The following is a 22,148-nucleotide window of genomic DNA, read 5'->3' on the forward strand; positions in this document are numbered from 1 at the left end:
GACAGAGTCTCCTTAAGTTGCTCAGGTTGGCCTCAAACTTGCCATCCTCCTACCTCAACCTCCTGAGTATACAAGGAATACAAGGGTGAGTCACCACAGCTGGCTCCTTTTGGGTTATTTTAGTGTTCAGTTCTAAAATTTCCATTTGTCTTCTATTTATATCTTCTATTTATTTACTGAAATTTCCTAATTTTTCATCTGTTTGAAGCATGTTCATAAATACTCATTGAAGCATTCTTATGATGGCTGCTTTAAATTCCTTTTCAGATAATTCTAACATCTGTGTCATTTCACTGTTGGTATTGGTTGTCTTTTTTTCTTTCAAGCTGATATTTTCCCAATTCTGGTAACATGTTTTGGTATGATGAGTTTTTATTGAAACCTGGACATTTTGAGTGATATGCAATAAAACCATGAGTCTTATTTAAATCTTCTATTGTAGCAGGACTCCTCTTAGGGCCTGGCGCTGCCTCATTACTGACAAATCAAAGTAGAAGTCCAGGCTCCCATTGGACCTCTGTTAGTCAGCTGTTGAGAGCTCCTCATTACTGCTCGATGGCGGTGGGACTCAGGCATCATATTAGACCTCTACTGAGAATGCCCAGGATGCTGGGAGGGGCAGGGAAGTCGCCTTACTGTCAGGGATGAAAGTCTGGGCTCCCTACATGGCTTTCTGTGATGCCACCCTGGTAATGGAGAGGAGAGGTACTTTGTCACAGTAAGCTGAAGGTAGGAATCTAGGCTCTCCACTTCGCTTTTGTTGGCTAGAGTGAGAATGGGACTAGTTTTATCCATTATGTGTGACTGGAGTAGACTGGCTACTGTGTGAAAGTGTTCAGTCTTGTTAGGCTGCTCTCTTTCTGGTTCTTGGCTAGAGAAAGAAAAATTTTCTTAGACTTTTTATGCCCATTAGCATTTCTGGGTTGCTGGCTTCTCTAGTACCAACTCTAGGATATATGAGGCAAAAAGAAAACACAGGGCACTCGACTCAGGAGAGTCACTCTTCAAGTTCTGGGTTACCTAGCTCGTCTGCCTTCTCTTCACATTTCAGAGTCCTGGGTTTGTTTTATATACTACCTAGCATTTTAAGCTGTTCTTCATGGAAGTAACAGAGAAAAATACATATAATCAGACTTTCCAGAAGCGTAAGTCTTGATTAGAAGTAATTTTTAAAAATTGTTTTAAGTTTTTTGGTACTAGTGATTGAACCCAGGGCTGCTCTACCATTGAACTGTACCCCCAGCCTCTTGTATATTTCATTTTTTTAAGGCAGGGTGTCTCTATGTTGCTGAGACTGACCTCAAACTTGCAATCCTCCTGCCTTGGTCTTGAGGGGTTGGGATACAGGCCTGCACCACCACACCCTGCTAAACAGTTGTCCTAAATTTTAAACAGCAGGATCCATTTTTCAATGATGAAACTGTTAATCTGCTTGCAGGGAAGAGAGAGAGGCCCAGAACTCTACAATCTTCTCTTTCCAGATATTTCATTGGAACTTGAGGTAACTCTGATTCAGAGAGAGCAATTTGAAAGCTCTCCACCATTCCAACTCTCACCTTCTTTGGGTCTTTGATTTCCTCCTACTAGGACAACCCCTAACTGTGTTGAGCAAGGACCATGAAGAACTCAGTTGGACAGAAAAAGTTAAGATGTTTGTTTGAAGTACCTATGCTTTGTCAACATAATGTTAAAGTGTTTTTGGAGTTCAGTAGTTACAACTATTGACGGAACTACTGAACTAGAAGTAGCTTTGCATGGAACTTGACTTTCCCAGAAACTTGACTCTCTCAAACTTGGCTCTCCCTCCTTTGCAGTCCCAGCCCTTGTGGTTGACAGGTGAAGGGACTGATTGGATGCTTGAAACTACTCACCTTGAAGCAAAGGCTTAGTCTAGGACTTATTGGAGGTAACAAAGCTTTTTTTTTTTTCTTTTTTGGTGCTGGGGTCTAACCCAAGGCCTTGGGCATGCTAAACACAGGCTCTACCACTGAGCTACACCCCTAGCCTTGGACTAGGACTTACTGTGATCAGGGAATTTAGAACCCAACAAAAAATAGCAGTGAGGAGTGGGGGCTACTAGAAAACACCAAGCTCCCCTGCAAATATAATGAATCTGTCAACTGGAGCCTGTGGAATTGAGGTGGAAGGTAATAGCCCCAGTTTGGGGGTGTGGGGGGGGGGGGTAGCTGCACATACAGAAAAGTCGACCTAACTGATTTGTGTGGGCAAGGGTTTAGGTATGTTTTTCCCTTCCCAAGATGCTACCTTGGGAGCTCCCTTACCCTTATTTGCATAACATTTGCTGCTCTTCCCAATCTCCTCTGTAGCTTGGCCCAGTGCTGGAAGCTTCCAAGGGAGAGACCCCTTGAGCTAGTGTTGATATCTTAGAAACACAAATCCTTTTTCAGGAAAGCAGAGCTTCCCAGGAGCTACTGCATGCCCCCCATAACTAGACCAGACAAAGGACCGTTAGCTGGCCTACAGGCATCAAGCAAGGCCCTGAAAATTAACCTTCAGTTCTAATGATTTTATTATCTAATGAGAAAAGGACTAAGAAAGCAAGGTACAAAGGAGCTCATCTGGAGTTTTACCCCAATTTTGGAGGCTAGAGGACCCCAGAAGGAAGTGACAGTTACTCCAAAAGAAAGGCAGATCAGAGATCCCTAGTTCCTTTTCCTGATGTCCTCCATGGAGAAGGCTGGGGTGGGAGAAGCACAAGGACTTTAGCCCAGTTTTTGCTGTCCTCCACGCCTCCATGTTGGGGCTGTAGTCCCACTCCCTGTCCAGATCCTTCACTGGGGCACAGAGTGGGCAGGAGGGGAGCAGGTGCTGACTTTAGGAGCAACAAGCAGGTTTTCTGAGAAGTCAGGGAAAAAGAGATTTTTCTCACATTCCATGAAGTGGGGTGGAAGCACCTTGGAGAAGGGGTTCAAAACCTGGCATCTTGCTCCCACTGGGCCTCAATTTCTCATTCTGTAAAATGGACTTAAAAGCAGCTGCCCCAGGCTGGAGGTGTAGCTCAGTCGGTAGAGTGCTTGCCTAGCGTGCACAAGGCCCTGGGTACAATCCCCAGTACCACACACACAAAAGCAGCTGCCTCCCTTGGCTAAAGGGAGAGGGTCAAATGTGATGATAGGGGAGCTCATGTGAACTGTAAATTGCCCACCCAAGGGTGAGACAGCCCTTGTTACCATTACTAAGGGCCTCAATGTCCAGCTATGCTGGGGGAGGCCCTTGTGTCCATGGAGCTGAGGGCTGGAGTGTCTGCAGTGTATTGGAGTGCAGAGGTGGCAATGAGGAGACAGCTGGGAGATCTCAGACTGACAGGAGGAAACCCTGGCCTTTGCAAAGTCTGAAGACAGAAGGATCTGCGAGGCTGGCCCCTCTGAGAGGCTCCGCCTTGGGAAAGGGAGGGTTATGTGTGTGGGCAGTGCAGGTGGTTGCCACTCCACTTTAGTGGAGGTTCCTCGACTTAAGGAAGCAGGTTGCTGGAGAGTGGGTGAGTGGGTGGAGGGGTGTCTGTGAGGAGCAAACTGAGGAGGGCAGACCTCAGGCACAATGTGGTCCTTCCCACCACTACCAGGAAGAGGGCCGTCCGGCCGAGGCAATGTGGCTGGCTCACCTGTGTGATCTCTGGGCAGCTGGTGGGGAGCTGTGTGGTGGGGGAGCCAGCCTGAATCAGATCTCCACTAGAGAGGCGGGCCCCCTGAGTTCTGGGGAAGTTTTCTTGTTTCGCTTTGCGTTTGTGCGTGTACGCGTGCACGAGCCTCGAGCATGCAAAGCACGTGCTCTAGCACTGAGTACACAGCCCCTTCCTCGGGGACGACCTTCTGGAGGCTGGGCAGGGCGTCGAGGGGTGGGCCGAGTCTTTGGCTGACGCAGCGCCACCCGGCTGACCTCATAGAGGAGGCGGCCCAGCAGGGCGGGCCCAGCGTTGGAGGGGGGAGGACCGCTGCCCCCGCCCCCGCCCCCCCGCAGGAGCGTTTCCTCCGGGCGGTCCCCGCCCCCGGGCCCCTGATGGTGGCGGGCCTGGAGCCTGGACTCACGTAGGCGCTTCGCTAGCAGCGGCCAGACTTCACCCTTGGGGCCCCGGGGCCGGGCTTTCGGGTGGAGGGAGGAGGGAGGCCTGAGGCAGGGGTTCTCAGGGGCCCCACGGGGGTCGCCGGGTGTAGTGGCGCAGTAGGCGCGCGGCCGGGGCGCGGGCGCGCCATGGCCGCTGCGGCTGCAGCCCCTGGTAGCGGTGGCACGAGCAGGGCGGTGGGGGTGGGGCACCGAGGAGGAGCTGAGCCCGGGACGCGGACACCGGCAGCTGCTGTCTGTCCATCTGGCTCGGGGACAGTTGGCGGGCGGAGACAGGCGCCTCCTGCCCTCCCCCTCCCCGCGGGCGGGCGGGCGGCCGGGTTCCCGCCTGAGAAGCAGGGCAGATGCGTTTCCGTGGCGCGGCTCCCGGTGTTCCCCTCCCCGCCCGGGAACGGACGGAGGCCCGTCCACCCCCGCTGCCCGCCCGGTGGGCAGCGTGACCCGAAGCCGGTGGCAGGACCAGGAGCAGCGGCCGGCCCGGGACCCCAGCCCCATCGGGCCCCGTCTCCATCCCAGGCATCCCGGAGTCGGGGGCGGCCTGGGGGAAAGGGTACCGCTGAGCACCCGGGATCCCGGGCGGCCGTTGCGAGGGCTTAGGCGGCGGGAGTGTGGGGGGCAGGAGGGTGGGGTCGCCCCGGGTTCCTAGCGCCGTGGGGGCCGCAGTCTCTGGCAGGAGCCGGGGCGCGAGGGGGCTGTGGGCGGGGGCCGCAGGCAGGTGCTGCGGGTCGGCTGGTGGGACCGGCCGGCCGGGCGGGCGGGCGGGCAAGCGGCCCGCGGGCTCCGCCCCCGCCCCAGCTGGACGCGGCCTGGGACACTTGTTAGATGTGAGCGAGCGGCTAATTTTGTCCGGCTGGAGCTCAGCAGGAAACCGACGCTGAAGCTGGAGTAGTTCTTCCGGGCGACTCTGGCCCCCGGGAGGCCAGTTGCGGGGAGCAGAGGGGGAGGGGCCGGCCGCCTCGGTGACGGTGGGGGCGTGGTGTCCTCCCTGCCCCAAAGTGGACAGAGTTTTGGCGCCAAGATCGGTACGCCCCAAGCCACAACAGCCCAGAGAAGGAAAAGATATCTTGGAAAGAAGATAATACAAATTCCTTATGTTCCTCTCATTGTTGTCTCTAAATCTGTTCTTTTCATTCCTGAAGTCCCTGGGTTCTAGCAGTGCCTGACACACAGCAGGTTTCTAGGAAATATTGCTGAAATGACATGAAAACCAGGCCTGGACCACTAGAGAGAGCTGAAAGGCAGGAATCAAAGGGCCTTTGAAGAACAGCCTCCTCAACCTCCCGGGTATCTAATCCCTTTCCTTGTTCCTCTGGCGTCTCCTCTGGGGTCTCTACTACATTTCAGCTTATTGGAATTTCAGAACTTGCTTCGTGTTCTTGGTCTAACCAGCACCCACCTCTCTAGGCACCAGCTGTCAGACACCGGGGATTTGTAATCCCTGTCAGCTGGCCTGCTCTGCTACTGTGGAGAAGAAGCAGGGAGCTGCTGGCTGCCTTTTCAGACATGAAAAGGCCCTGGAGGAGAGCATATGCTCATAAAAATTATGGGATTCCACAGCTTTGAAATCTAACGATCCTGAGTGATCAAACACAGTCTAGCCCTCAGGGCTGCTGGGGGAGGGACTGGAGGGGCAGCAGATCTTGGGTGGGAGAGCTTGGGACCTGGCAGCGGGACAAAGTAATTAGCCTCAGTGGGAGGAGATGAGGAGGCCGGCAGCCTGAGGGTGTCTGCACTGAGCAGGGGAGAAACAACAATAGCCAAGAGCTGGGTGGTAAACCACCCGCTCCCAAAGGAAACAAGTCTCCTCTCTTTGTCCCTGCCCTGCTTATTGCATAGCCAGGAGATGGACTTTCTTCATTACTCTTGAGTTGTTGAGAGTGGAAGGGCAGTTGGTGGGAAGGAGCCTCCAAGGCCAAGGCTTCCTGAAGGTCTAGACTGTGTGCCTGGGAGAGAGAAAACCAAAAGTTTGTGTTGACTGGGAATGAGGGTAATTGTGAAGCAATGGGGTACGCTGAGAATTACACTGCTCAGCTTTTATTTTCACTCAGAGCTGGTCCTGCTAACACCCTTTTAGAAATGGGTTTCTGGGTGGTTTAGTGAGTGGGCGAGTCCTTTTTCCTTCCTTCTTCTGTCAAACAAGGGGTTTGGATTAGACTGGAAGTCTGTTAGGTACCTGAGTTCAAGTCTCAAGTTTGTTCTGATGAACTGTGTGAACCTGCAGCAGGCCCTTCCTTTCTCTAGGCCTCAGTTTCCCCACTTAAATTCAGTGTAGAATATTGACAAATGGGACTTTAAGGTCATTCCTAATTTTGTCATTCTTGTAGGTCTCTCCCCTGTATCACCCTCCGTTCCAGGCTCTGTCACTGCGGGGCTATGTAATCCAGCTATACTAATGCCTTCACGTTCCCTATCAATAAGGGAGAGGGGCTGAATTGTATTATTGCTAAGGTCTTTGCCAGTTTTCAGTATGCACATTTGTAGCAAGGTGGTGGCCTTGGCAGGGCCTTTACTCTGACTCAGCCAGTAACCGTGTTCTCATTTTGTAAAGTAGCTACTTTTCCACTTCAGAGCTCCCTTAAAAATTGAAGTTTCAAACTGTCCACCCAGATACAAACCCCTATATAGCTCCTCTCCTTTTCAAATGTCCGCTTTCTCTCAGAGAGCACAGATCCTGGCAGAAATCTGATTTGGAATGAGGCTTCAGTTCTGAAGCCAAACTTCCTGCTGTTAACCAGGTTGACTATTTCACCCTTGTAGGCAACATACATACCAAAACCAAACTTTTAGATCTGTTTATTTTGTTCCAAACCCCTTGAGGATTTAAATGTCCCAGGTCTCAAGCTCCAAAATTTTGTTCGTTCTCCTAGGTTTAACTGTGGTGCTTAAGAGGCTGCATCTTACTCTAAATATTAATACTGTGCTGCTTTTGCCAACCAACATTCTCTCCAAAAGCACACAAGCCCACACATGCACACATACATGTGTGGAAGAAATAAACTGACACCCTGCCAATGTTAAGTGACACCTGAATGGGCAGATTTGGGACCTGTGAAGGTCTTTCCTTCATCTGGAGAGAAGTGGGTGGCAGCCTGATTTTTAAAAGCTATCCAGCCATGAGCAACAAAGGAGGCCCTGCAGGACACCCTCCAGCATCTCCGTGGGGGTGGGGCAGGGAGGAATGGAAGCAGGGGCATTGTTGCTCCAGTATTTTCAGTGGTCTCTCCCAGGAGTTACTGGGCTCCTGGGAGTCCAGCTTCTCCTGTTCCACTGCTCTTTGAGCTGACAGGCTACTAACTAGGCCCCTTCCTACCTACAGAGCCAAGAACCAGTGGATTTTCCTTCAGGGAGTTGATAAAAGCTGGACTAGAACCAGCAGAGGTGGGGGGCTCCGGACTTTGGCCTTGAATGAAACTTTCAGAGGCCAACCATGCCCCAGCTGCCTGTTTGTAACGGAAAAATTCATGTGTGGGGACCATTGTCTTCTTTGTAGCCCCTCAGGGCAACCTCATCCTCCTGGCCCTAGGATGACCCTGGTTTAGGGTGGCAAATTACTGTTGTCTCTAAGTGACAGCCAGGGGTGCCTGGCAAAAAGATGATGAAAGGTTGGGTGACAGGAACACAATAAACAAAGGCCCAGAGAGAGGAGAAAGAGACACAAAGACAGAGTGAGGAGAGAGGCTGAGCTTCTAATAAGGTGAGCTGTGCTAGCTGGACACAGCCTGGCAGTGCCCTCTGCCCCTAGCCAGGGGCACTTGGAATGCTCTTCAGTAAGATTGTTGCCCAGAGCCTGGGTATAGAGAAGCATCTGGCACCTACTTCAGAGGGATGAAAGTGGTCCAGAATCTACCTTTCCTGGCACCATTAATGCCCACTAAGCAGAGTGGCCCAGGATGCCCAGCATGGGGGAAACACTGGGTGGTAAAAGCTAGGGTGGCTTCCCCTTCCTAAAAGAAATTGTCCAACCCTATGTGCAGCAGCTGCCTGTACCTTTTGGGATCCAGGTTCTGAATGAGGTCTTTCCTAAAACAGTCCATTTCCTGGCCTGGCCCAGGTGGAAATATTGACCTGTCATGAAAACTAAGAGATGGAGGAGTTGGTCCTTCACCATGTCAATAACCACTGGCCCTCCCTGCACCAGGCTAGCTCACTGTCATTAGTCCTCCTCGGCCTGCTGAGATGAGAGGAGTTTCTTCACATTTTGACAGGTGTGTACAAGAATGGGGGGCTGGGAAGGCCTCCAGGTTAATGCATTAGCTTGGAAAATCTGTAAAAATCAGTGGGTGGAACATGGAACTCTGTGGTGTTTAAGGTCCTTTCCCTGTGTGATATTCTGCTCTTCCAGTCTATGATTATATCAGCTTGAGCCAAAAAGTGAGATGAGGCTCAGCCTGAGATGAATGGGATTAATGCTAGTGTTAGGGCTAGACTGGGCCAAGATGAGGCTGATTGGCCCAAGCTCTGGGTCCCTCCTTTCTCCAAGCACCTATGTGTCTGTGACAGTCATAAAAAGAAATAGAGAAGGAAGAGAATGGAGAGGAGGCAGAAGAGAAAAACTGAAGGGAAGAGAGAAGCAGACTGTTAACCAAACATATTATGGGGATACTACCTGTATACAGCTCTTGGGAAGCCACAGCCCTCAGGAACTCTTCAGACTAAACAAGGCTCCTTGTTTCATTCTGCCTCCCTTCCCCCACCCCCCAAATGGCTTCCAAGGATGGATGGCAATGAATTCTTAGTAATCAGAGGCTTGAGTCTCTCCCACGAGGCTCCTGGGGACACAGTAGCACCTTTGGCAGTTGATGTTAGTGGGCGACTAACAAGCTGAGGCCAGGAGGTCCTATCTACCTCCTCCCCCAGGGGTTAGAAAGTATATGGAGAGGTTCCAAAGGCCAGGGGGATATCTCAAGCTTTCCCAGTTCCTGGGAGAAGAAGGGCCCTGGCAAGTTTAAAGGCATTCATGGGGAAATTTTGGTTAATGAGTTTGGAACACCTAGAGCTTTGGCTCCAAGGGGATGGTCAGGTGGCTGAAATGCTGTGTGCACAGGTTTGGGAACAAGTGTGCTGGTGGCAAAAAAAATGTAAATGCTGAGCAGGGTGGGATGAAGGGGAAGGGCTGGGGAGGAGCACACAATAGCAAGAAAGAGGCATTAGATTGGTTCCTCAGGGTTCGGAGAGCCTGGCAGCAGCTCCCCATTGGGGTCCGGATCAGGGGCCAACATCTTATCCTTGCTGGAATCCCTCTGCTCTTTCTTGAACATCCTTTGATGCATCAGAGGTACGAAGAAGAGAATGACAGCCCCAATGATGGGGGGTACACCGGCAAAGTAGAAGGCCACATGGTAGTCCCCAAAACAGTTGCGGAGGAGGCCTGAAACAGTCAAGAGACACAAGTCAAGCTCACCCAAAGGTGCTCTCTGCTTCTTCCTACCACCCAAAGGTGCTCTCAGCTTCTTCTAGGGGCCATCCCAGTGCCTATCCAGAGAATCCTGGCCTGCACTGCCTTGACTCAGGAGCTCCCCCAACTTAAAGGCAAGTGGTTCCTCCCTGAGGTAAAGGGACTATAGGCCTTTGAAGTGAATGCTCATTAGGAAAGAAGAGAATGAAACTGCTCTTAAGGTTTCCACATTTGTGACTTCCATCAAGATATAGCTACCGTCCCGTCACTCCTAGGGATGGTGTTAGGAGGGAACCATAGAAGGAAGGCCAAGCCTTGTCTCTGTTCACAGGGATATTCCCTGTCCCTACTCCCATTCAGCTGAATCCCTAGTTGCTTTTTCTCTGAAGTGTCCTTTCTCTGAAGTTCCATTGCCTTAGGAAGAAGTCACGTGTATATCTTTTTTTTTTTTTTCAGTTATACATATAGTTGGCCCCTCAAGGTTCCTCTAAGCTGCCAATACCATGGATGTATTTGGCATGGGATGCAAGGTCTTTTCCTCTTCACCTCCAGAAGCTAATGAACTACCTCACAGGGAGGATGAGCCCAGGAACAAAGGCAAGAAGGCCCTTGTTCCTTTGCTTACTCAAGAGGTAATCAACATGGAAAGAGTTGTAGATTCTGGGGCACTGTTGGGATCAGATAGAGGCTCTCCTCCCCCAGTAAGCAGTGTAACTGTTGCACGAGAGCCCGAATGAAAGCTTTTGCCACTGTCACATGGCACCCTCACAATACCTTGTTCATAATTGAGTTCAAGGAGTATTTGTTGAATTAGCCCATTTGACCAGCTTAGGGGAGGTAACCCATGAGTCAATGTTTATAATAAATCCCTAGAAAGGAAAGGAACTTCTCTTTTCATTGGGCTTCTTGTTTCTTATGTTCCTTTGGTTACCAACAATGCTCTCCTGGGAGAGTGTAGGGAGAAACTAGTAGTGCTGAAAAATGGCACACCAGCACTTTGCCTGCTTCCTGCTGGAGGTGAACTTCACTGGCTGAGTCCTAGGGTGTTTCCTTAATAGGTTTACTTCTAAAGCCAGTAGAGGAGGAGGAAGAGGAGGGCGTCTCAAAGTTGTAATAAAACTAGGGCCCACTGTCTTTTTTTCCCTACTTCTTTTACTCAGCTACCTTAAATAATGACTTAACTGTGGGGAGAGCAGGAGAACACTGCACAGATAGAATGGTCAAGAAGGCCAAACCTATTTTTCCCTCTATTCTCCTAGAAGAAGCCATACTGTCTATAATAAAACCCCACTGAAACATAGCCATGGAAAACCCATCCCCCCAAATGAACCCATGCCTCTAAACTGTGTTTAATCTCCTTCACCAGTAGTGATAAGGGGTTTCATGCACTCTGACAAGGCTGCTTATGCAGAAAATAAGAGGAAAGGGGGCCTCTCAGAGAGCTAGAGCCCAGGGAAAACAGAACTTCCTGACTCACGCCCTCCCTGGAAATCAGCCTCACCTGCAATGGGGGGCCCAGCAATCATCGGCAGGGCCATCATGCCCAGGAGGTAGCCAATGGCCTGTGAGGCCTGCATTGGGCCCACCAGCTCAAATGCGATGGGGGCCATGATGGTGATGAAGAAGCCATCGCACAGGCCCAGGAAGAGGCAGACAACGATGAGGCCCCCGAAGTCCCGGCACAGGGGAATCATCATGGACATCAGGCCCAGGAGCAGGAAGGAGAGGACCTAGGGGAGCAAGGGCCTGAGGTCATTTCGTGCTGACCAGGCAAGACCACATAGCAAATGACATCTTCTTTCTCAGATCTTCATTTCTACCATCTCTGAAATGGGTTGGGGGAAGCAGGGTGTCAATAGGGAGAGCAGTTGAACTAGTTACTCAGGTCCCTTCTAAGTCCTGACTGAAGTGTTCAAAGTCTTTGTGAGAGCCCTGGCTTAACTGAATCTAGCAGGATTAAAGAAAGGGAGGACATGGCCCCTGGGCTCAAGAAATTGGTCTTTTTATTGGATCCTGAGATAAAGGGAATACTGTTTCTTCTTTCTGAGCCTATGTCTGACTGTCTCTGGGATCAGGCCATGTTGGTATTCTCAGATTCAAGTAAGGTATAGGAAGTAGGAGGGTGGCTTGTGCAGTGATTACATGGGGAATACAAAGGAAGGTATGGCTTCCTAAATTGTGGAAGGAGCCCATTTTGGTGGAGGTATATTTTAGAAAACACCTTGACATGAAAGAAACCATTAGGAGGTTCACCCAGATTCCTTATGCTTTAGGACATGGGACACATACCTGACTCAAATGCCTCAGGCAGCATGTCCCTAGGGCCCTCTGGGCTTGACTAGACACCCTAAGAAGGCAACAAAGGGGCCTTACAGGAGAACCAAATTAGTAGATGGGTATCGAGGCAGCTAAATCCAGACCAGGAGCACTGACTAGTAGCTGGGTTTTCTCTGGGCTGAGACAAAAAATGACTCCAAAACAAAGACACTGCCTTTGCCAAGGCTGGGTTTTTCACTCTCAACAGAGAAGGGCCACTGGAAACACAGCTGATCTTTTGATTATGGTCATTTGCAACCTGTGCCTGTGAACTTGACTGAAGATCTTGGCTGTAGCAAAGAAAGGAGCACCACTTGCCCCTCCACCATTCTCTGCAGCCAGCAGAGCCAGGTTATCCCAGGGCCAAGGCTAAGACCTGATCTGTTTACTAAGGCTTTAAGAGGCCCAAGGATTTGCCAATAGTTCATAGTTGACCAATAAGCAGGCCAATGTACTCAGGAACATGTGGGAAGAGTGGAGATCAAGTCTGTTTCTGGCTCTAAAGGTTTTCTGTATTGCTACCAAGTGTGGTGTGCACACCTGTATCCGAGAGACTCAGGAGCCTGAGACAGGAGGATCACAAGTTGGAGGCCAGCCTCACCAACTTAGCAAGACCCCCGTCTCAAAGTAAAAAGTAAAAACAAGGGCTGGGAATGTTTCTGAGTGGTAAAGTGCCCCTGGCTCAATCCCCAGTACCACAAAGATCAAAGAAGGTTTTCTGTGTTGTTGCTCACAGTGGGTTTGTTAGGTGGATTGGTTGGGTTTTGGAGAAGATAACACCATCTGAGGACATCTGTTTGTTGGGGAAACTTTGAACTTTTACCAGGTTGTTTTGAGGCAGCTAGGCAGAAGTTGGAATAAGAACAGGAGACACTCCAGCTTCACACACAACTATGAGATAAAACCAGATCCACCTATCAACCAAGCCCATTATGGCAATTAAGAGTTAATACCATTATATAACACAAAGGATAGCATTAACTGATTTTAATCAGGTCTAATTGCTACCTATTGTATCTAGCTGCCTCTTAACATCCTCTGAGGCCTTGCCAAAGTTTGGAAATAAAAAAAATCCCTCTTAGAACTGAGAATGAGGTCTCAAGAATTGGCCCAAAGTGGGGCTATCCTGCAGGTTGTCACCATTTCCTTGCCAACAGACTGTGCAGAGGCTAGATGCCAGGCATGTGTGCCTGTCTCCATGAATAGTAGGAACCACAGGGTCTAATGGGTGGTTTTTCAGAACCTGATGCTGTGTACCCTCCTTTTCTCCCCCAGTCCTGTACTCCTGCATCTGACCCAGAGACAAAAAGACAATTCCTGTGATGGAGTCTCTTGAGAAACTCAAGAGAAAGAAGCAGTTTATCCATTGTCTTATGCTCTTAGCCTGAGACACTCAATTTGTAAAATGAAAGAGTTGGACTACGAGTTGATGAAGATGTGTTTCAACTATGATGTTCTAAGATTATTTTATATTATTTTAAGTGGTGAAACTGGGTCGAGTAAGACTAAGAAAAAGGAGCAGGAGCAGAGGGTGGCAGAGGGTGAGAAAAGTTAACAGAAACACTGAATTCTAGCCTAACTCGGCCTCCAACCAGCTCTGCTTCCCTGTCCCTTGGAACTCCTGCTGCACAACAGAACGCAAAAGCTGCTGGGGCCCCATCTCTCTCCTACGGACTATAATGAGAAGCATGTGAGCTATATGGTTAGGCAGGGGCTGCTGCCTCTCCTCAAGATAAAGTCCTGGCTCAGTGCCAGATTACTCTGATTTCCAGAACCCTTTGGCATCTTGGCTAATACTGGCAGGGAAGACCCGGGGCGGGTGGGGGCTTGTGAAAGAGGCAGGAAGAGCATGCATACTCCCATGCAGAAAGCCACCCAGAAAAAGCACTTGCTGATATTTGCACGCAAACTGAAAATTTCATAATCCCAATCACAGGCTTTTGGTTTGACCTTGGTCAAGTCAATTATTATTTCTGAGACTTGACTTTGTCATCCATCACTTAGGGTAAGGTAAGATATGAGAAGAGTGCTTCACAGGAGTTCAGCTCTGCCATTACTGTCTAAGAAGCCTTTCCCTCAGTTTCTCCATCAGTGCAATGAGAATTTGAACTGGTGGACACAAAGGGCATCTGCAGCTCTGACAAACTAACACAGAGTTAAACAACAGGAAAAAATTAATCATGTCCTCCAAAACATCCGAGGATATTTAGGAACACATTTGGAACAGATAAATCCCTGCTGTGAGTATAGACAGGGCCCCTGGGAAGTACCCTTAGGGCTTTCTTCATGACTTCTTATTTCTTGGGCCTGCCTTTGCCCCTCCACGGGGTTCCACACTTAGGCACCTTCTGGTAAGACCAGTTACAAGAGCAAAAAGCATGAGGTAGATCAGGAAGACATTATTGCTGCCAGCCAAAGACTGACAACCTGAGTAGTAGTAGTCTGTATTTGAATCAGAACAGGGTCCAGTTCACAAAAAAAAGTAGCCTCTGGAGCATCTATGTTTCTGCTGCCCACAATATGAGGAAACCTATGTCACTGTCAGAAGGACTAAAGCCTAGTCATACTGCATTTCCTTTGATCCTCTCCTGCAAGGTGAGACAGGAAAGGGAAGAATGATTCTTATTGCATAAATGAGTAAAGTGAGGACTAAAGAGGGAAAGTGAGGTTTGGCCTTTTCTGGCACTTTGTTTTTGATTTTGACTGAGAGGATGGCCTTTGAGAATCATTGTTTGGCCAGGTCGAGTGGTGCACACTTGCAATCTCAGCAACTCGGGAGGCTGAAGCAGGAGAATCACAAGTTCAAGATCAGCCTCAGCAACTTAGCAAGACCCTGCCTCAGAATAAAAAATAAAAAGGGCTGTGGATATACCAAAGCAATTCCGAGTATCAAAAAAAAAGGGTTAGTGTTAGGGTTAGGGTTAGGGTTAGGGTTAGGGAGGAGGGCAAGAATGGAGGAAGGAAGGACTGTATAGAGGGAAAAGAGGAGTGGGAGGGGTGGGGGGGAAGGGAAAAAATAACAGAATGAATCAAACAACATTACCCTATGTAAATTTATGATTACACAAATGGTACGCCTTTACGCCATGTACAAACAGAGAAACAACATGTATCCCATTTGTTTACAAATAAAAAAAAAAGGGAGGAGGGCTGGTGACGTGACTCAGTAGTAGAGCACCCCTGCCCAGTACCAGAGAGAGAAAGAGAACCAGCGCTTGATGCCAAGTAGCTCTGGAAATATGACATGATAGACCTGGGCCTGGGCATATGGGAGAGAGACACTGGATCACACGAGTGCTATAGTTGCCTATGATCCTCCAATTCTCCAAGAGAGTGTAGGGTAGCAATAAAATCAGTCCTTACTGGGGTCTGCATCTAACTTCTGGCTTCAGTTTCCTGTTTTCAGATGGAGAGCTATTATTAATTTTTTTTTGGAAGGTGGTTACTGGGGATTGAACTCAGGGGCACTCAACTGCTGAGCCACATCGCCAGCCCTATTTTTATTTTATTTAGAGACAGGGTCTCACTAAGTTGCTTAGCTTTTGCTGAGGCTGACTTTGAACTTGTGATCCTCCTGCCTCAGCCTCCAGGCATGCATCACCATGCCTGGCTGCTATTATTAATTTTTAAAAATGCTGGTAAAATGTTCTAAAAGGTTTCATATACCCTGATTTCACTGGATACACATTCCATCTTGGTAAAGGAGGCATAACAAGGATGTCTGCTTTTGCTTAAAAACAGGGGAAACAGGCTCAGAGAATTTGATTGACTTTCTTGTGTCACAAAAAACTGATGCCAGACCAGGGCCCAGGGCACTGCAGTGGCACACCCTACCAATTTGTTCCAAAGCCTAGAGATAACCTGTGGCAGGCTATTCTTCCCCACAGTGTACATATGGTCACACTCACCTGCAAGTAGATCTTCTTAAGTCCAGGAATGGAGTCACTAACATGACCTGACACAAGACGCCCAAGGCCTGAGGTAGCCCCAATACACACCAAGAGCACCCAGGTCTCCTTGATTTCCAAGAACTCCTCTTCCACATACTTCATCTGAAAAGCAGGACACCAGGACCCTCAGAACAGGAGGAGGAAGAAGAGCTGACTGGTTAACTGTTGGCATATCCAGGACTCTCTACTGCTCACTTTGCTGGAATAGGACAAGAGCTCCTCCTGTAGTCCTCTCCCTTGTACCCCTGGCTCCAGGACAAACTTTCTACCTGCTTACAACAGTCCAAAAGTCTGTTTATCCCTTGGCCCTCTGGATGTTGGGCTTCTGAGCAACAGCCAAGGAGAGTGGGCATCTCCAAACTCCTTTGAGGCCCTGGCAGGGCAGAATACAACCTTTACAACTAAGAAAACCCAAGGGTTCCTCTATCCCCATCCCCTGACCCAACACTGACAGCCTGGAACAATATCAAGTCACCAGGAGAAAAGGATCTACCAATTTCCAGGCAACTCTTCTGAAGTGTGTTTTGAGAAACACAGTCTATGGAGAATAACAACTACATTACAACTGTAAGTTCTGTGGCCTAGAAGTTTGGTGAATGCTAGAGTAAACAAAACTGAAGGGGTTTCTTTACTGCAGGATTTGTTAGTACCTTAAAGAGGTTACTATGCATTATGAAGTTAGAGAGATCTAATGTGTTATTTTCTAAATAAAATCATTAGGCCACAAAGACCAGCCTTCCACAGAACACAGTCTTAGAAAAACCCTGTCTTAGACAATCTGGGCCAGTCTCCTACATCCCACTCTGCTTGTTTCCTAAAAATCTAATTGTTTTTGCATTTTATTTTTATTTACTTAATATTTTATGGATAACCAGGCTTTTTTGCCTAATTTTTGTCTAAGCACAGTGCATGGACCTTCCCACAAGGAACTCCCTCCATTTTCCTTTGAGGTCCTCCCTTGATCTGTGCTCTGTGCCTCTCTGGTTATCTCTAACCACTGTTCTGTTTCTTTTTCCAAATGTCTCAGCTCTACTCTTTCAGTGTCCTCCACCCCTACCCTCTGAACTCCAGGCAGGTTGAGGGCAGCTTCTTGGGGCCAGGTGGTGTGGGCCCACCCTGGACTTCCTCACCAGGTGTACATAAGGAACGAAGTAGCCAAGGGCAGCAGCAGCAATCCCGAAGGCCCAGATGCGGTAAGTGCGTTGGCGGAACACTCGCATGTTGAAGTACTTCCTGAGCTGAGCCAGAAAGCGCTGGTGCAAGGTGCGGACACCTCTCTTGCTTGGGGTGTCCTGGGAGCTGGGCAGGAGGGGCCGGTAGGTAAGTGAGAGCAGCATAAGAACAAACATAAAGGTACTCAGCACCTGGAAGGTTTGGGCCAGCTTGATCTTATCCCCCAGCATTTTGATGAGGAAGGGGAAGGACATGGAGAAGATGCTACTCCCAGCGGACACCACACCATTGGCCAGACCCAGGCGGCGTTGGAAGTAGTGGCCCAGGATGACAAGGGATGGCTGAAAGGCGAAGGAACAGCCACAACCAAAGAGAATTCCATAGGTGAAGTAGCGTAGGCTTAGGGAGCTGTGGGAGAGACACAGAGAGTTATTCTCAGCAACCTGACCAGCAATCCATTAGCCCCCCACTTTAGTCTCTTGAGACCTTCATTCCTCCACCGTTAACCCACAGCCCCACTTGCCACTGACCCTCAGAGCATACAAGGAATTGGACCTTCTTTTTTATTTATTGGTTCTTTTTAGTTATACATGACAGCAGAATCCATTTTGACAAAATTATGTAAGAATGGAATATATCTTATTCTCTGATCCCATATTTATGGATGTATGTGAAGACAGAATTCACTATGATTTTTTCATACATATACATGGGAAAATTATGTCAGATTCATTCCACTGTCCTTCCTTTACCTATCGGCTCTCCCTTCCCTCCATTCCCCTTTGTCTCATCTATTGAACGTCTATACTTCCCCTCATGGCCCCCCTTATTGTGGATTACCTTCCACATATTAGAAAACATTCAACCTTTAGTTTTTGGGAACTGGCTTACTTCACTTAGCATGATAGTCTCCAGATCCATCCATTTACTGTCAAATGCCATTATTTCATTCTTCTTTATGACTGAGTAATACTCCATTGTGTATACATACCATTTTTTCTTTTCCCATTCATCTGTTTTCGGTTGGTTCCATAGCTTATCTACTGTGAATTTAATTGCTATAAACATTGATGTGGCTGTGTCACTGTAGTATGCTGATTTTAAATCCTTTGGGTATAGACCAAGGAGTAGGATAACTGGGTCAAATGGTGGTTTCATTCCAAGTTTCCTGAGGAATCTCCATACTGCTTTCCAGAATGGTTGCACCAAAGGAATTGGGCCTTCTGATCCCCATTTTGCAGATGAGGAAGCAGAGGTTCGGACAGGTAATTTACCCAAGATAATATAACTGAGGATCAGTAAAACTTGGACTTAAATCCAGGTCTGTGTGACTCTAGCACCCTAGCAAACATGGTTGTTCAAAACAAAGCTCTAGCCGACCTATTCAAAGGTTACAGGGAGTTAAGTCAGTGCCTGAGAACAGTTTTGCCCTACTGCTCACCTAGACACTATGGGTAGACTGGTAGCCAAAGCTTTATTCCAAGTAACAACAAGGAATTGGACCTTCTTTTTTATTTATTGGTTCTTTTTAGTTATACGTGACAGCAGAATCCATTTTGACATAATTATGTAAGAATGGAAGATCTGTAAGGAACCAAAATCCTTGAAGGTTGAAACCCTCCATAGGATTTTTCAATGTCTTTCTTCACGTTCAGGGACCTTAGTATTTTAGAGAATGGCTGATGATTTGAGAGACAGCCACTCCCCTACCCTTTCCAAGGTCCAACAATCCCAAGGCCTTTACCCTGGGACCTGGATGATATCCATGGGGATCTTGGAGTAGGGAGTCTCTTTAATTTCCAGAATCCTGCCTCTCTTTCTGGACATGGTATTGATTAGTTCCCCCAGAGTAGACTGACTGCTTGATGGGAAGTGTAGCCTCAAAGAAGTTGTGGGCCTGGCCAAGTAAGACAGGCCCTGGCTTAAAACCTTTAGGCCCTGCTGTGGCCATAAGCCTCTGTAACAGAAGGCAAAGTGTCAGAAGGGGAAAGGCCATGGGAAGGTCAGTTTGGCCAGTCATCTGCCCCCAGATAATATTGGCACAACCTAATGAAGAGTTTTGTTTTCTTTTTGATGCTTCCATATGATTTGCAAGAGTTCTTATCTGGCCACTTTATTACCCAATACTCTTCTTGGCCAGGCAGTTCTTCCCCAGAGATAGATCCCGTCTTCATACTGAAGGACTTGGCCTATGCTGCAGACAAGATGTGGTGCTAGTCCCCATCATTCTAAGATAGCTTTCATCGCTGTGACTTTCTGTCTGCTTGTACTCACTGGATGTGGGCAGGGGTTTTGGTTTTAAAGGGTGATTTCTACTTGGAACACATAGCTAGGCCAACTGTTCTTCTGTCAGGTTCCTTAGGGCTTCTTCCCATTAGATTCTAGGTATCTATGGGATTGGTCTGGAATGGGGCCTTATCTTAGGGAGAGAAGCTAGACCTTCAGAAAAGGGGCTGTGGGGACAAAACATGAGATTTAGTTCAGGGTGCTATGTGGTGCATTTGTTTCTATCTGGGCCACAGGACCATAGGCCCCTGAGTTGGGCTTGCCAAAGCCTCATCAGCCCTGCCAGTACTCTACCCAGTTCCACGTCATCCAGAGGAACTCAGAGCCCTGACTGAGACAACAGGAAGGATGACTTGGAGCTCTAGCCACAAGCATAACCATTTTTCCACTGGATGTGAAGCCATCCATAAAGTTTCTTGGCTCTGGAAATGTTCTTACAGAAAGAGCAAATGGGGTAGGGGGTCAGGGGCTAGAGAACAGAACGCCTACTCCAGTGTGCCTAAAGAATTCCCGAAGAAAACACCACATCTGAGCTCCTTCCCCTCTAGTGTCTGAGCCCATGTGAATTGGAAGGGAAATGGGATCCGTATGTTGCTAATTTGTTTACACTTTGCTCTGCTGTGCCTCAAGCAACAGGCCTCTGCTATGCAGTGCTAAGAATGGAGCTGCTTCTGAGGCCTAGCTCCTCCCCTCAAGAAACCAGGCACCAGCTTGCTGGCGGCAAATGAGGCCGACCACCAGAGGGGTTCTGAAAAGGTTTGGAGCTCCTGTCCTGGGAGGGCTATGCAGGTTCTAGGCAGGGTATGGTTTCCCCTCCTCTGTCCCAATCGGATGGGATGGAGCCAAGAAATCACTGCAGGCCAAATCCGAGCTCTACTGGAAGGCAGGCTGGGCAGCCGGAAATGCTTAAGTCATAAAGAAACTGGCTTCCCGTCATGGAGGCAAATTGAGGCAGAACACAATTATCATTCTTTACTGTGAGTGGAACCTTACGCCTAGAGAGCAAGTTTCTGACAAGTTAGCTCTGCCCCCATTCCAAACATGTCACTGTGGCCATTTCCTTGTCTCCAGGCCAACATTCTCCTACTTCAGCCCAGGAAGATTGGAAGTAGAAGGTGTCATAGGTTCTTAAGTGTCTGACAGAATGACAATTGAGTTCTTTAGGAATCTCATATTCCTCCAGCTATGATGTAGGGTCTTTATTCTCCCATCCCCTATATACATATTTCTGCAGGACTGGTTAGAAAGCAGGAATGAACTTAAAGCTGTTTCTTGATTAATACTACCAAGTTCTGGGCTGGGGAGATAGCTCAGTTGGTAGAGTGCTTGCCTTGCAAGCACATAGGCCCTGGGTTCAATCCCCAGCACCGCAAAAAAAAAAAAAAAAATACTACCAAGTTCTGCCTGTGGAACAAGTGGGAATAGGATTTAAGTTTTCCCTTGACTAACATTAACAAGTTAGCCTACACCTAGCTGGGTTGCTGGGTTCTGGGTCTATGCCTCAGTGAGGGATGCTATAAACATCTTTCTCATGTCCAAGACATAAGTCTTTATCTATCCCAAATCATCCATCCATTTGCAACCAGAGATACTTGGGAAAGGGCCAGGCATGCTAAACAGCCTTGGGCTCAGCTGACCTCTTTTTCAGGATAGGATTCCTTCAAGAATTCTGAAATACTAGGGGCTCGCTCAAGTAGTTCACTCCTGGGAGGGAAAGCAAGGTCATGAGATGTGTGGCACACTGAAGGGAAACAGAGTGGCAGATCTTGGAGAGTCCTGGAAAGACCATCTGGTTTAATTCTCTTATGTTACAGATATACAAATTGAGGCTCAGGGTAATGGTACCCATCTATTTTTCATAGCCATTTAGTGGCCAAAACTGGGCTTGGACCCAGGTCTATGAACTATCAGTCTTAGACTCCTCCCAACTCTTTGGAACTCTTGGGTTCTCTATGGGAATATTCCCTTCAAATGTGTCCTTCAGACCCTACCTAGATGAATTCCATTGTATCGTGAACCCTGGGAGCAGGGTCCTTGAGAGTCCCACATGGCCAGTGCCACAGAGGATTCTGCAATGGGAAGAGTGTCTCTAGCTGAAGCCCAAAAAGAAGCCAATGGGGAAATAGCCAGCAACTCCTAGCCTTACCTGGTGAAGGAGCTGGTGTGGAGGCCAATGAAAGCAACAGCAGCACCTGCAGTTGCTGTGATTCGGCAGCCCAGTCGGTCAGTGAATATACTCACAATGGGAGAACAGAAGAAGATCATACCCATGGCGAGGGCTCCTACCCATGCTGCAGAGAAAAGAAGCACAAAGACACTATAGTTTAATGTGATACCTGGTTATGCTGCTGGTGTCTCAGTTCTTATTCTCTGGCCATTAAGAGGGGGCATTGCATTGGTCTGCATTGTCAGCCTGCCGGTCCCTGCTGGTCAGAAAGGTGTGCAAGCAGATGCTAGATATTATAAAACAGGAGATTCCAATGTTGGGGTCATATTTGGACTTGCCAACATTTCAGGCCTCTCTGGGGACCCTAAGCCAGATCTGTAGCATTAGACACTGGGCTGCTCGGATTCAAGGGCAAGGCGCATAGGGGTTAGCTTTTAGGAGCTATGGTCAGGTTTGCCTTAGTCATTGCAACAACTCTGTAAAGATGCTAAGACTAAGGAGTAGGGAAGTCCACAGACAAAAATCTCCTGGAGTTGATTAGGGTATGGAGAAGATTCAGGTGCCACCTAAAGATTTCTAAGGACACCATGCAAGAGGGCTATGTAAACTTCATCCTGAAATCCTTCATCATAACTCATGTTTGGCAAATCTCTGATTCCAAATTCAAACAAGAAGATTGTTTTTTATTGCATTTTATTGTGGTACTGAGGATTGAACTCAGGGGCACTCTACCACTGAGCTACATCCCTATCCCTTTTTATTTTAATGGAGGGTCTCACAA

General features: G+C 48.4%; 1 protein-coding gene across 1 annotated transcript in view; it reads right to left on the reverse strand.

Moving 5' to 3' along the window:
* Window positions 1-6,858: 6,858 nt before the first annotated feature.
* The window catches only part of SLC16A2 (solute carrier family 16 member 2), a 104,551-nt gene continuing 89,261 nt past the window's right edge, over window positions 6,859-22,148 (reverse strand). Inside the window, exons 2-6 of the mRNA XM_079123041.1 lie at window positions 21,347-21,491; window positions 16,872-17,322; window positions 15,700-15,843; window positions 10,977-11,205; window positions 6,859-9,448 (exon numbers count right to left, since the gene is read on the reverse strand). Coding sequence (XP_078979167.1) covers window positions 9,228-9,448; window positions 10,977-11,205; window positions 15,700-15,843; window positions 16,872-17,322; window positions 21,347-21,491 — 1,190 coding nt within the window. The 3' untranslated portion in view covers window positions 6,859-9,227. The remainder of the gene's footprint in view (window positions 9,449-10,976; window positions 11,206-15,699; window positions 15,844-16,871; window positions 17,323-21,346; window positions 21,492-22,148) is intronic.

This window comes from Sciurus vulgaris, assembly GCF_902686455.1.
Source record: "Sciurus vulgaris genome assembly, chromosome: X".
Taxonomy (NCBI): domain Eukaryota; kingdom Metazoa; phylum Chordata; class Mammalia; order Rodentia; family Sciuridae; genus Sciurus; species Sciurus vulgaris.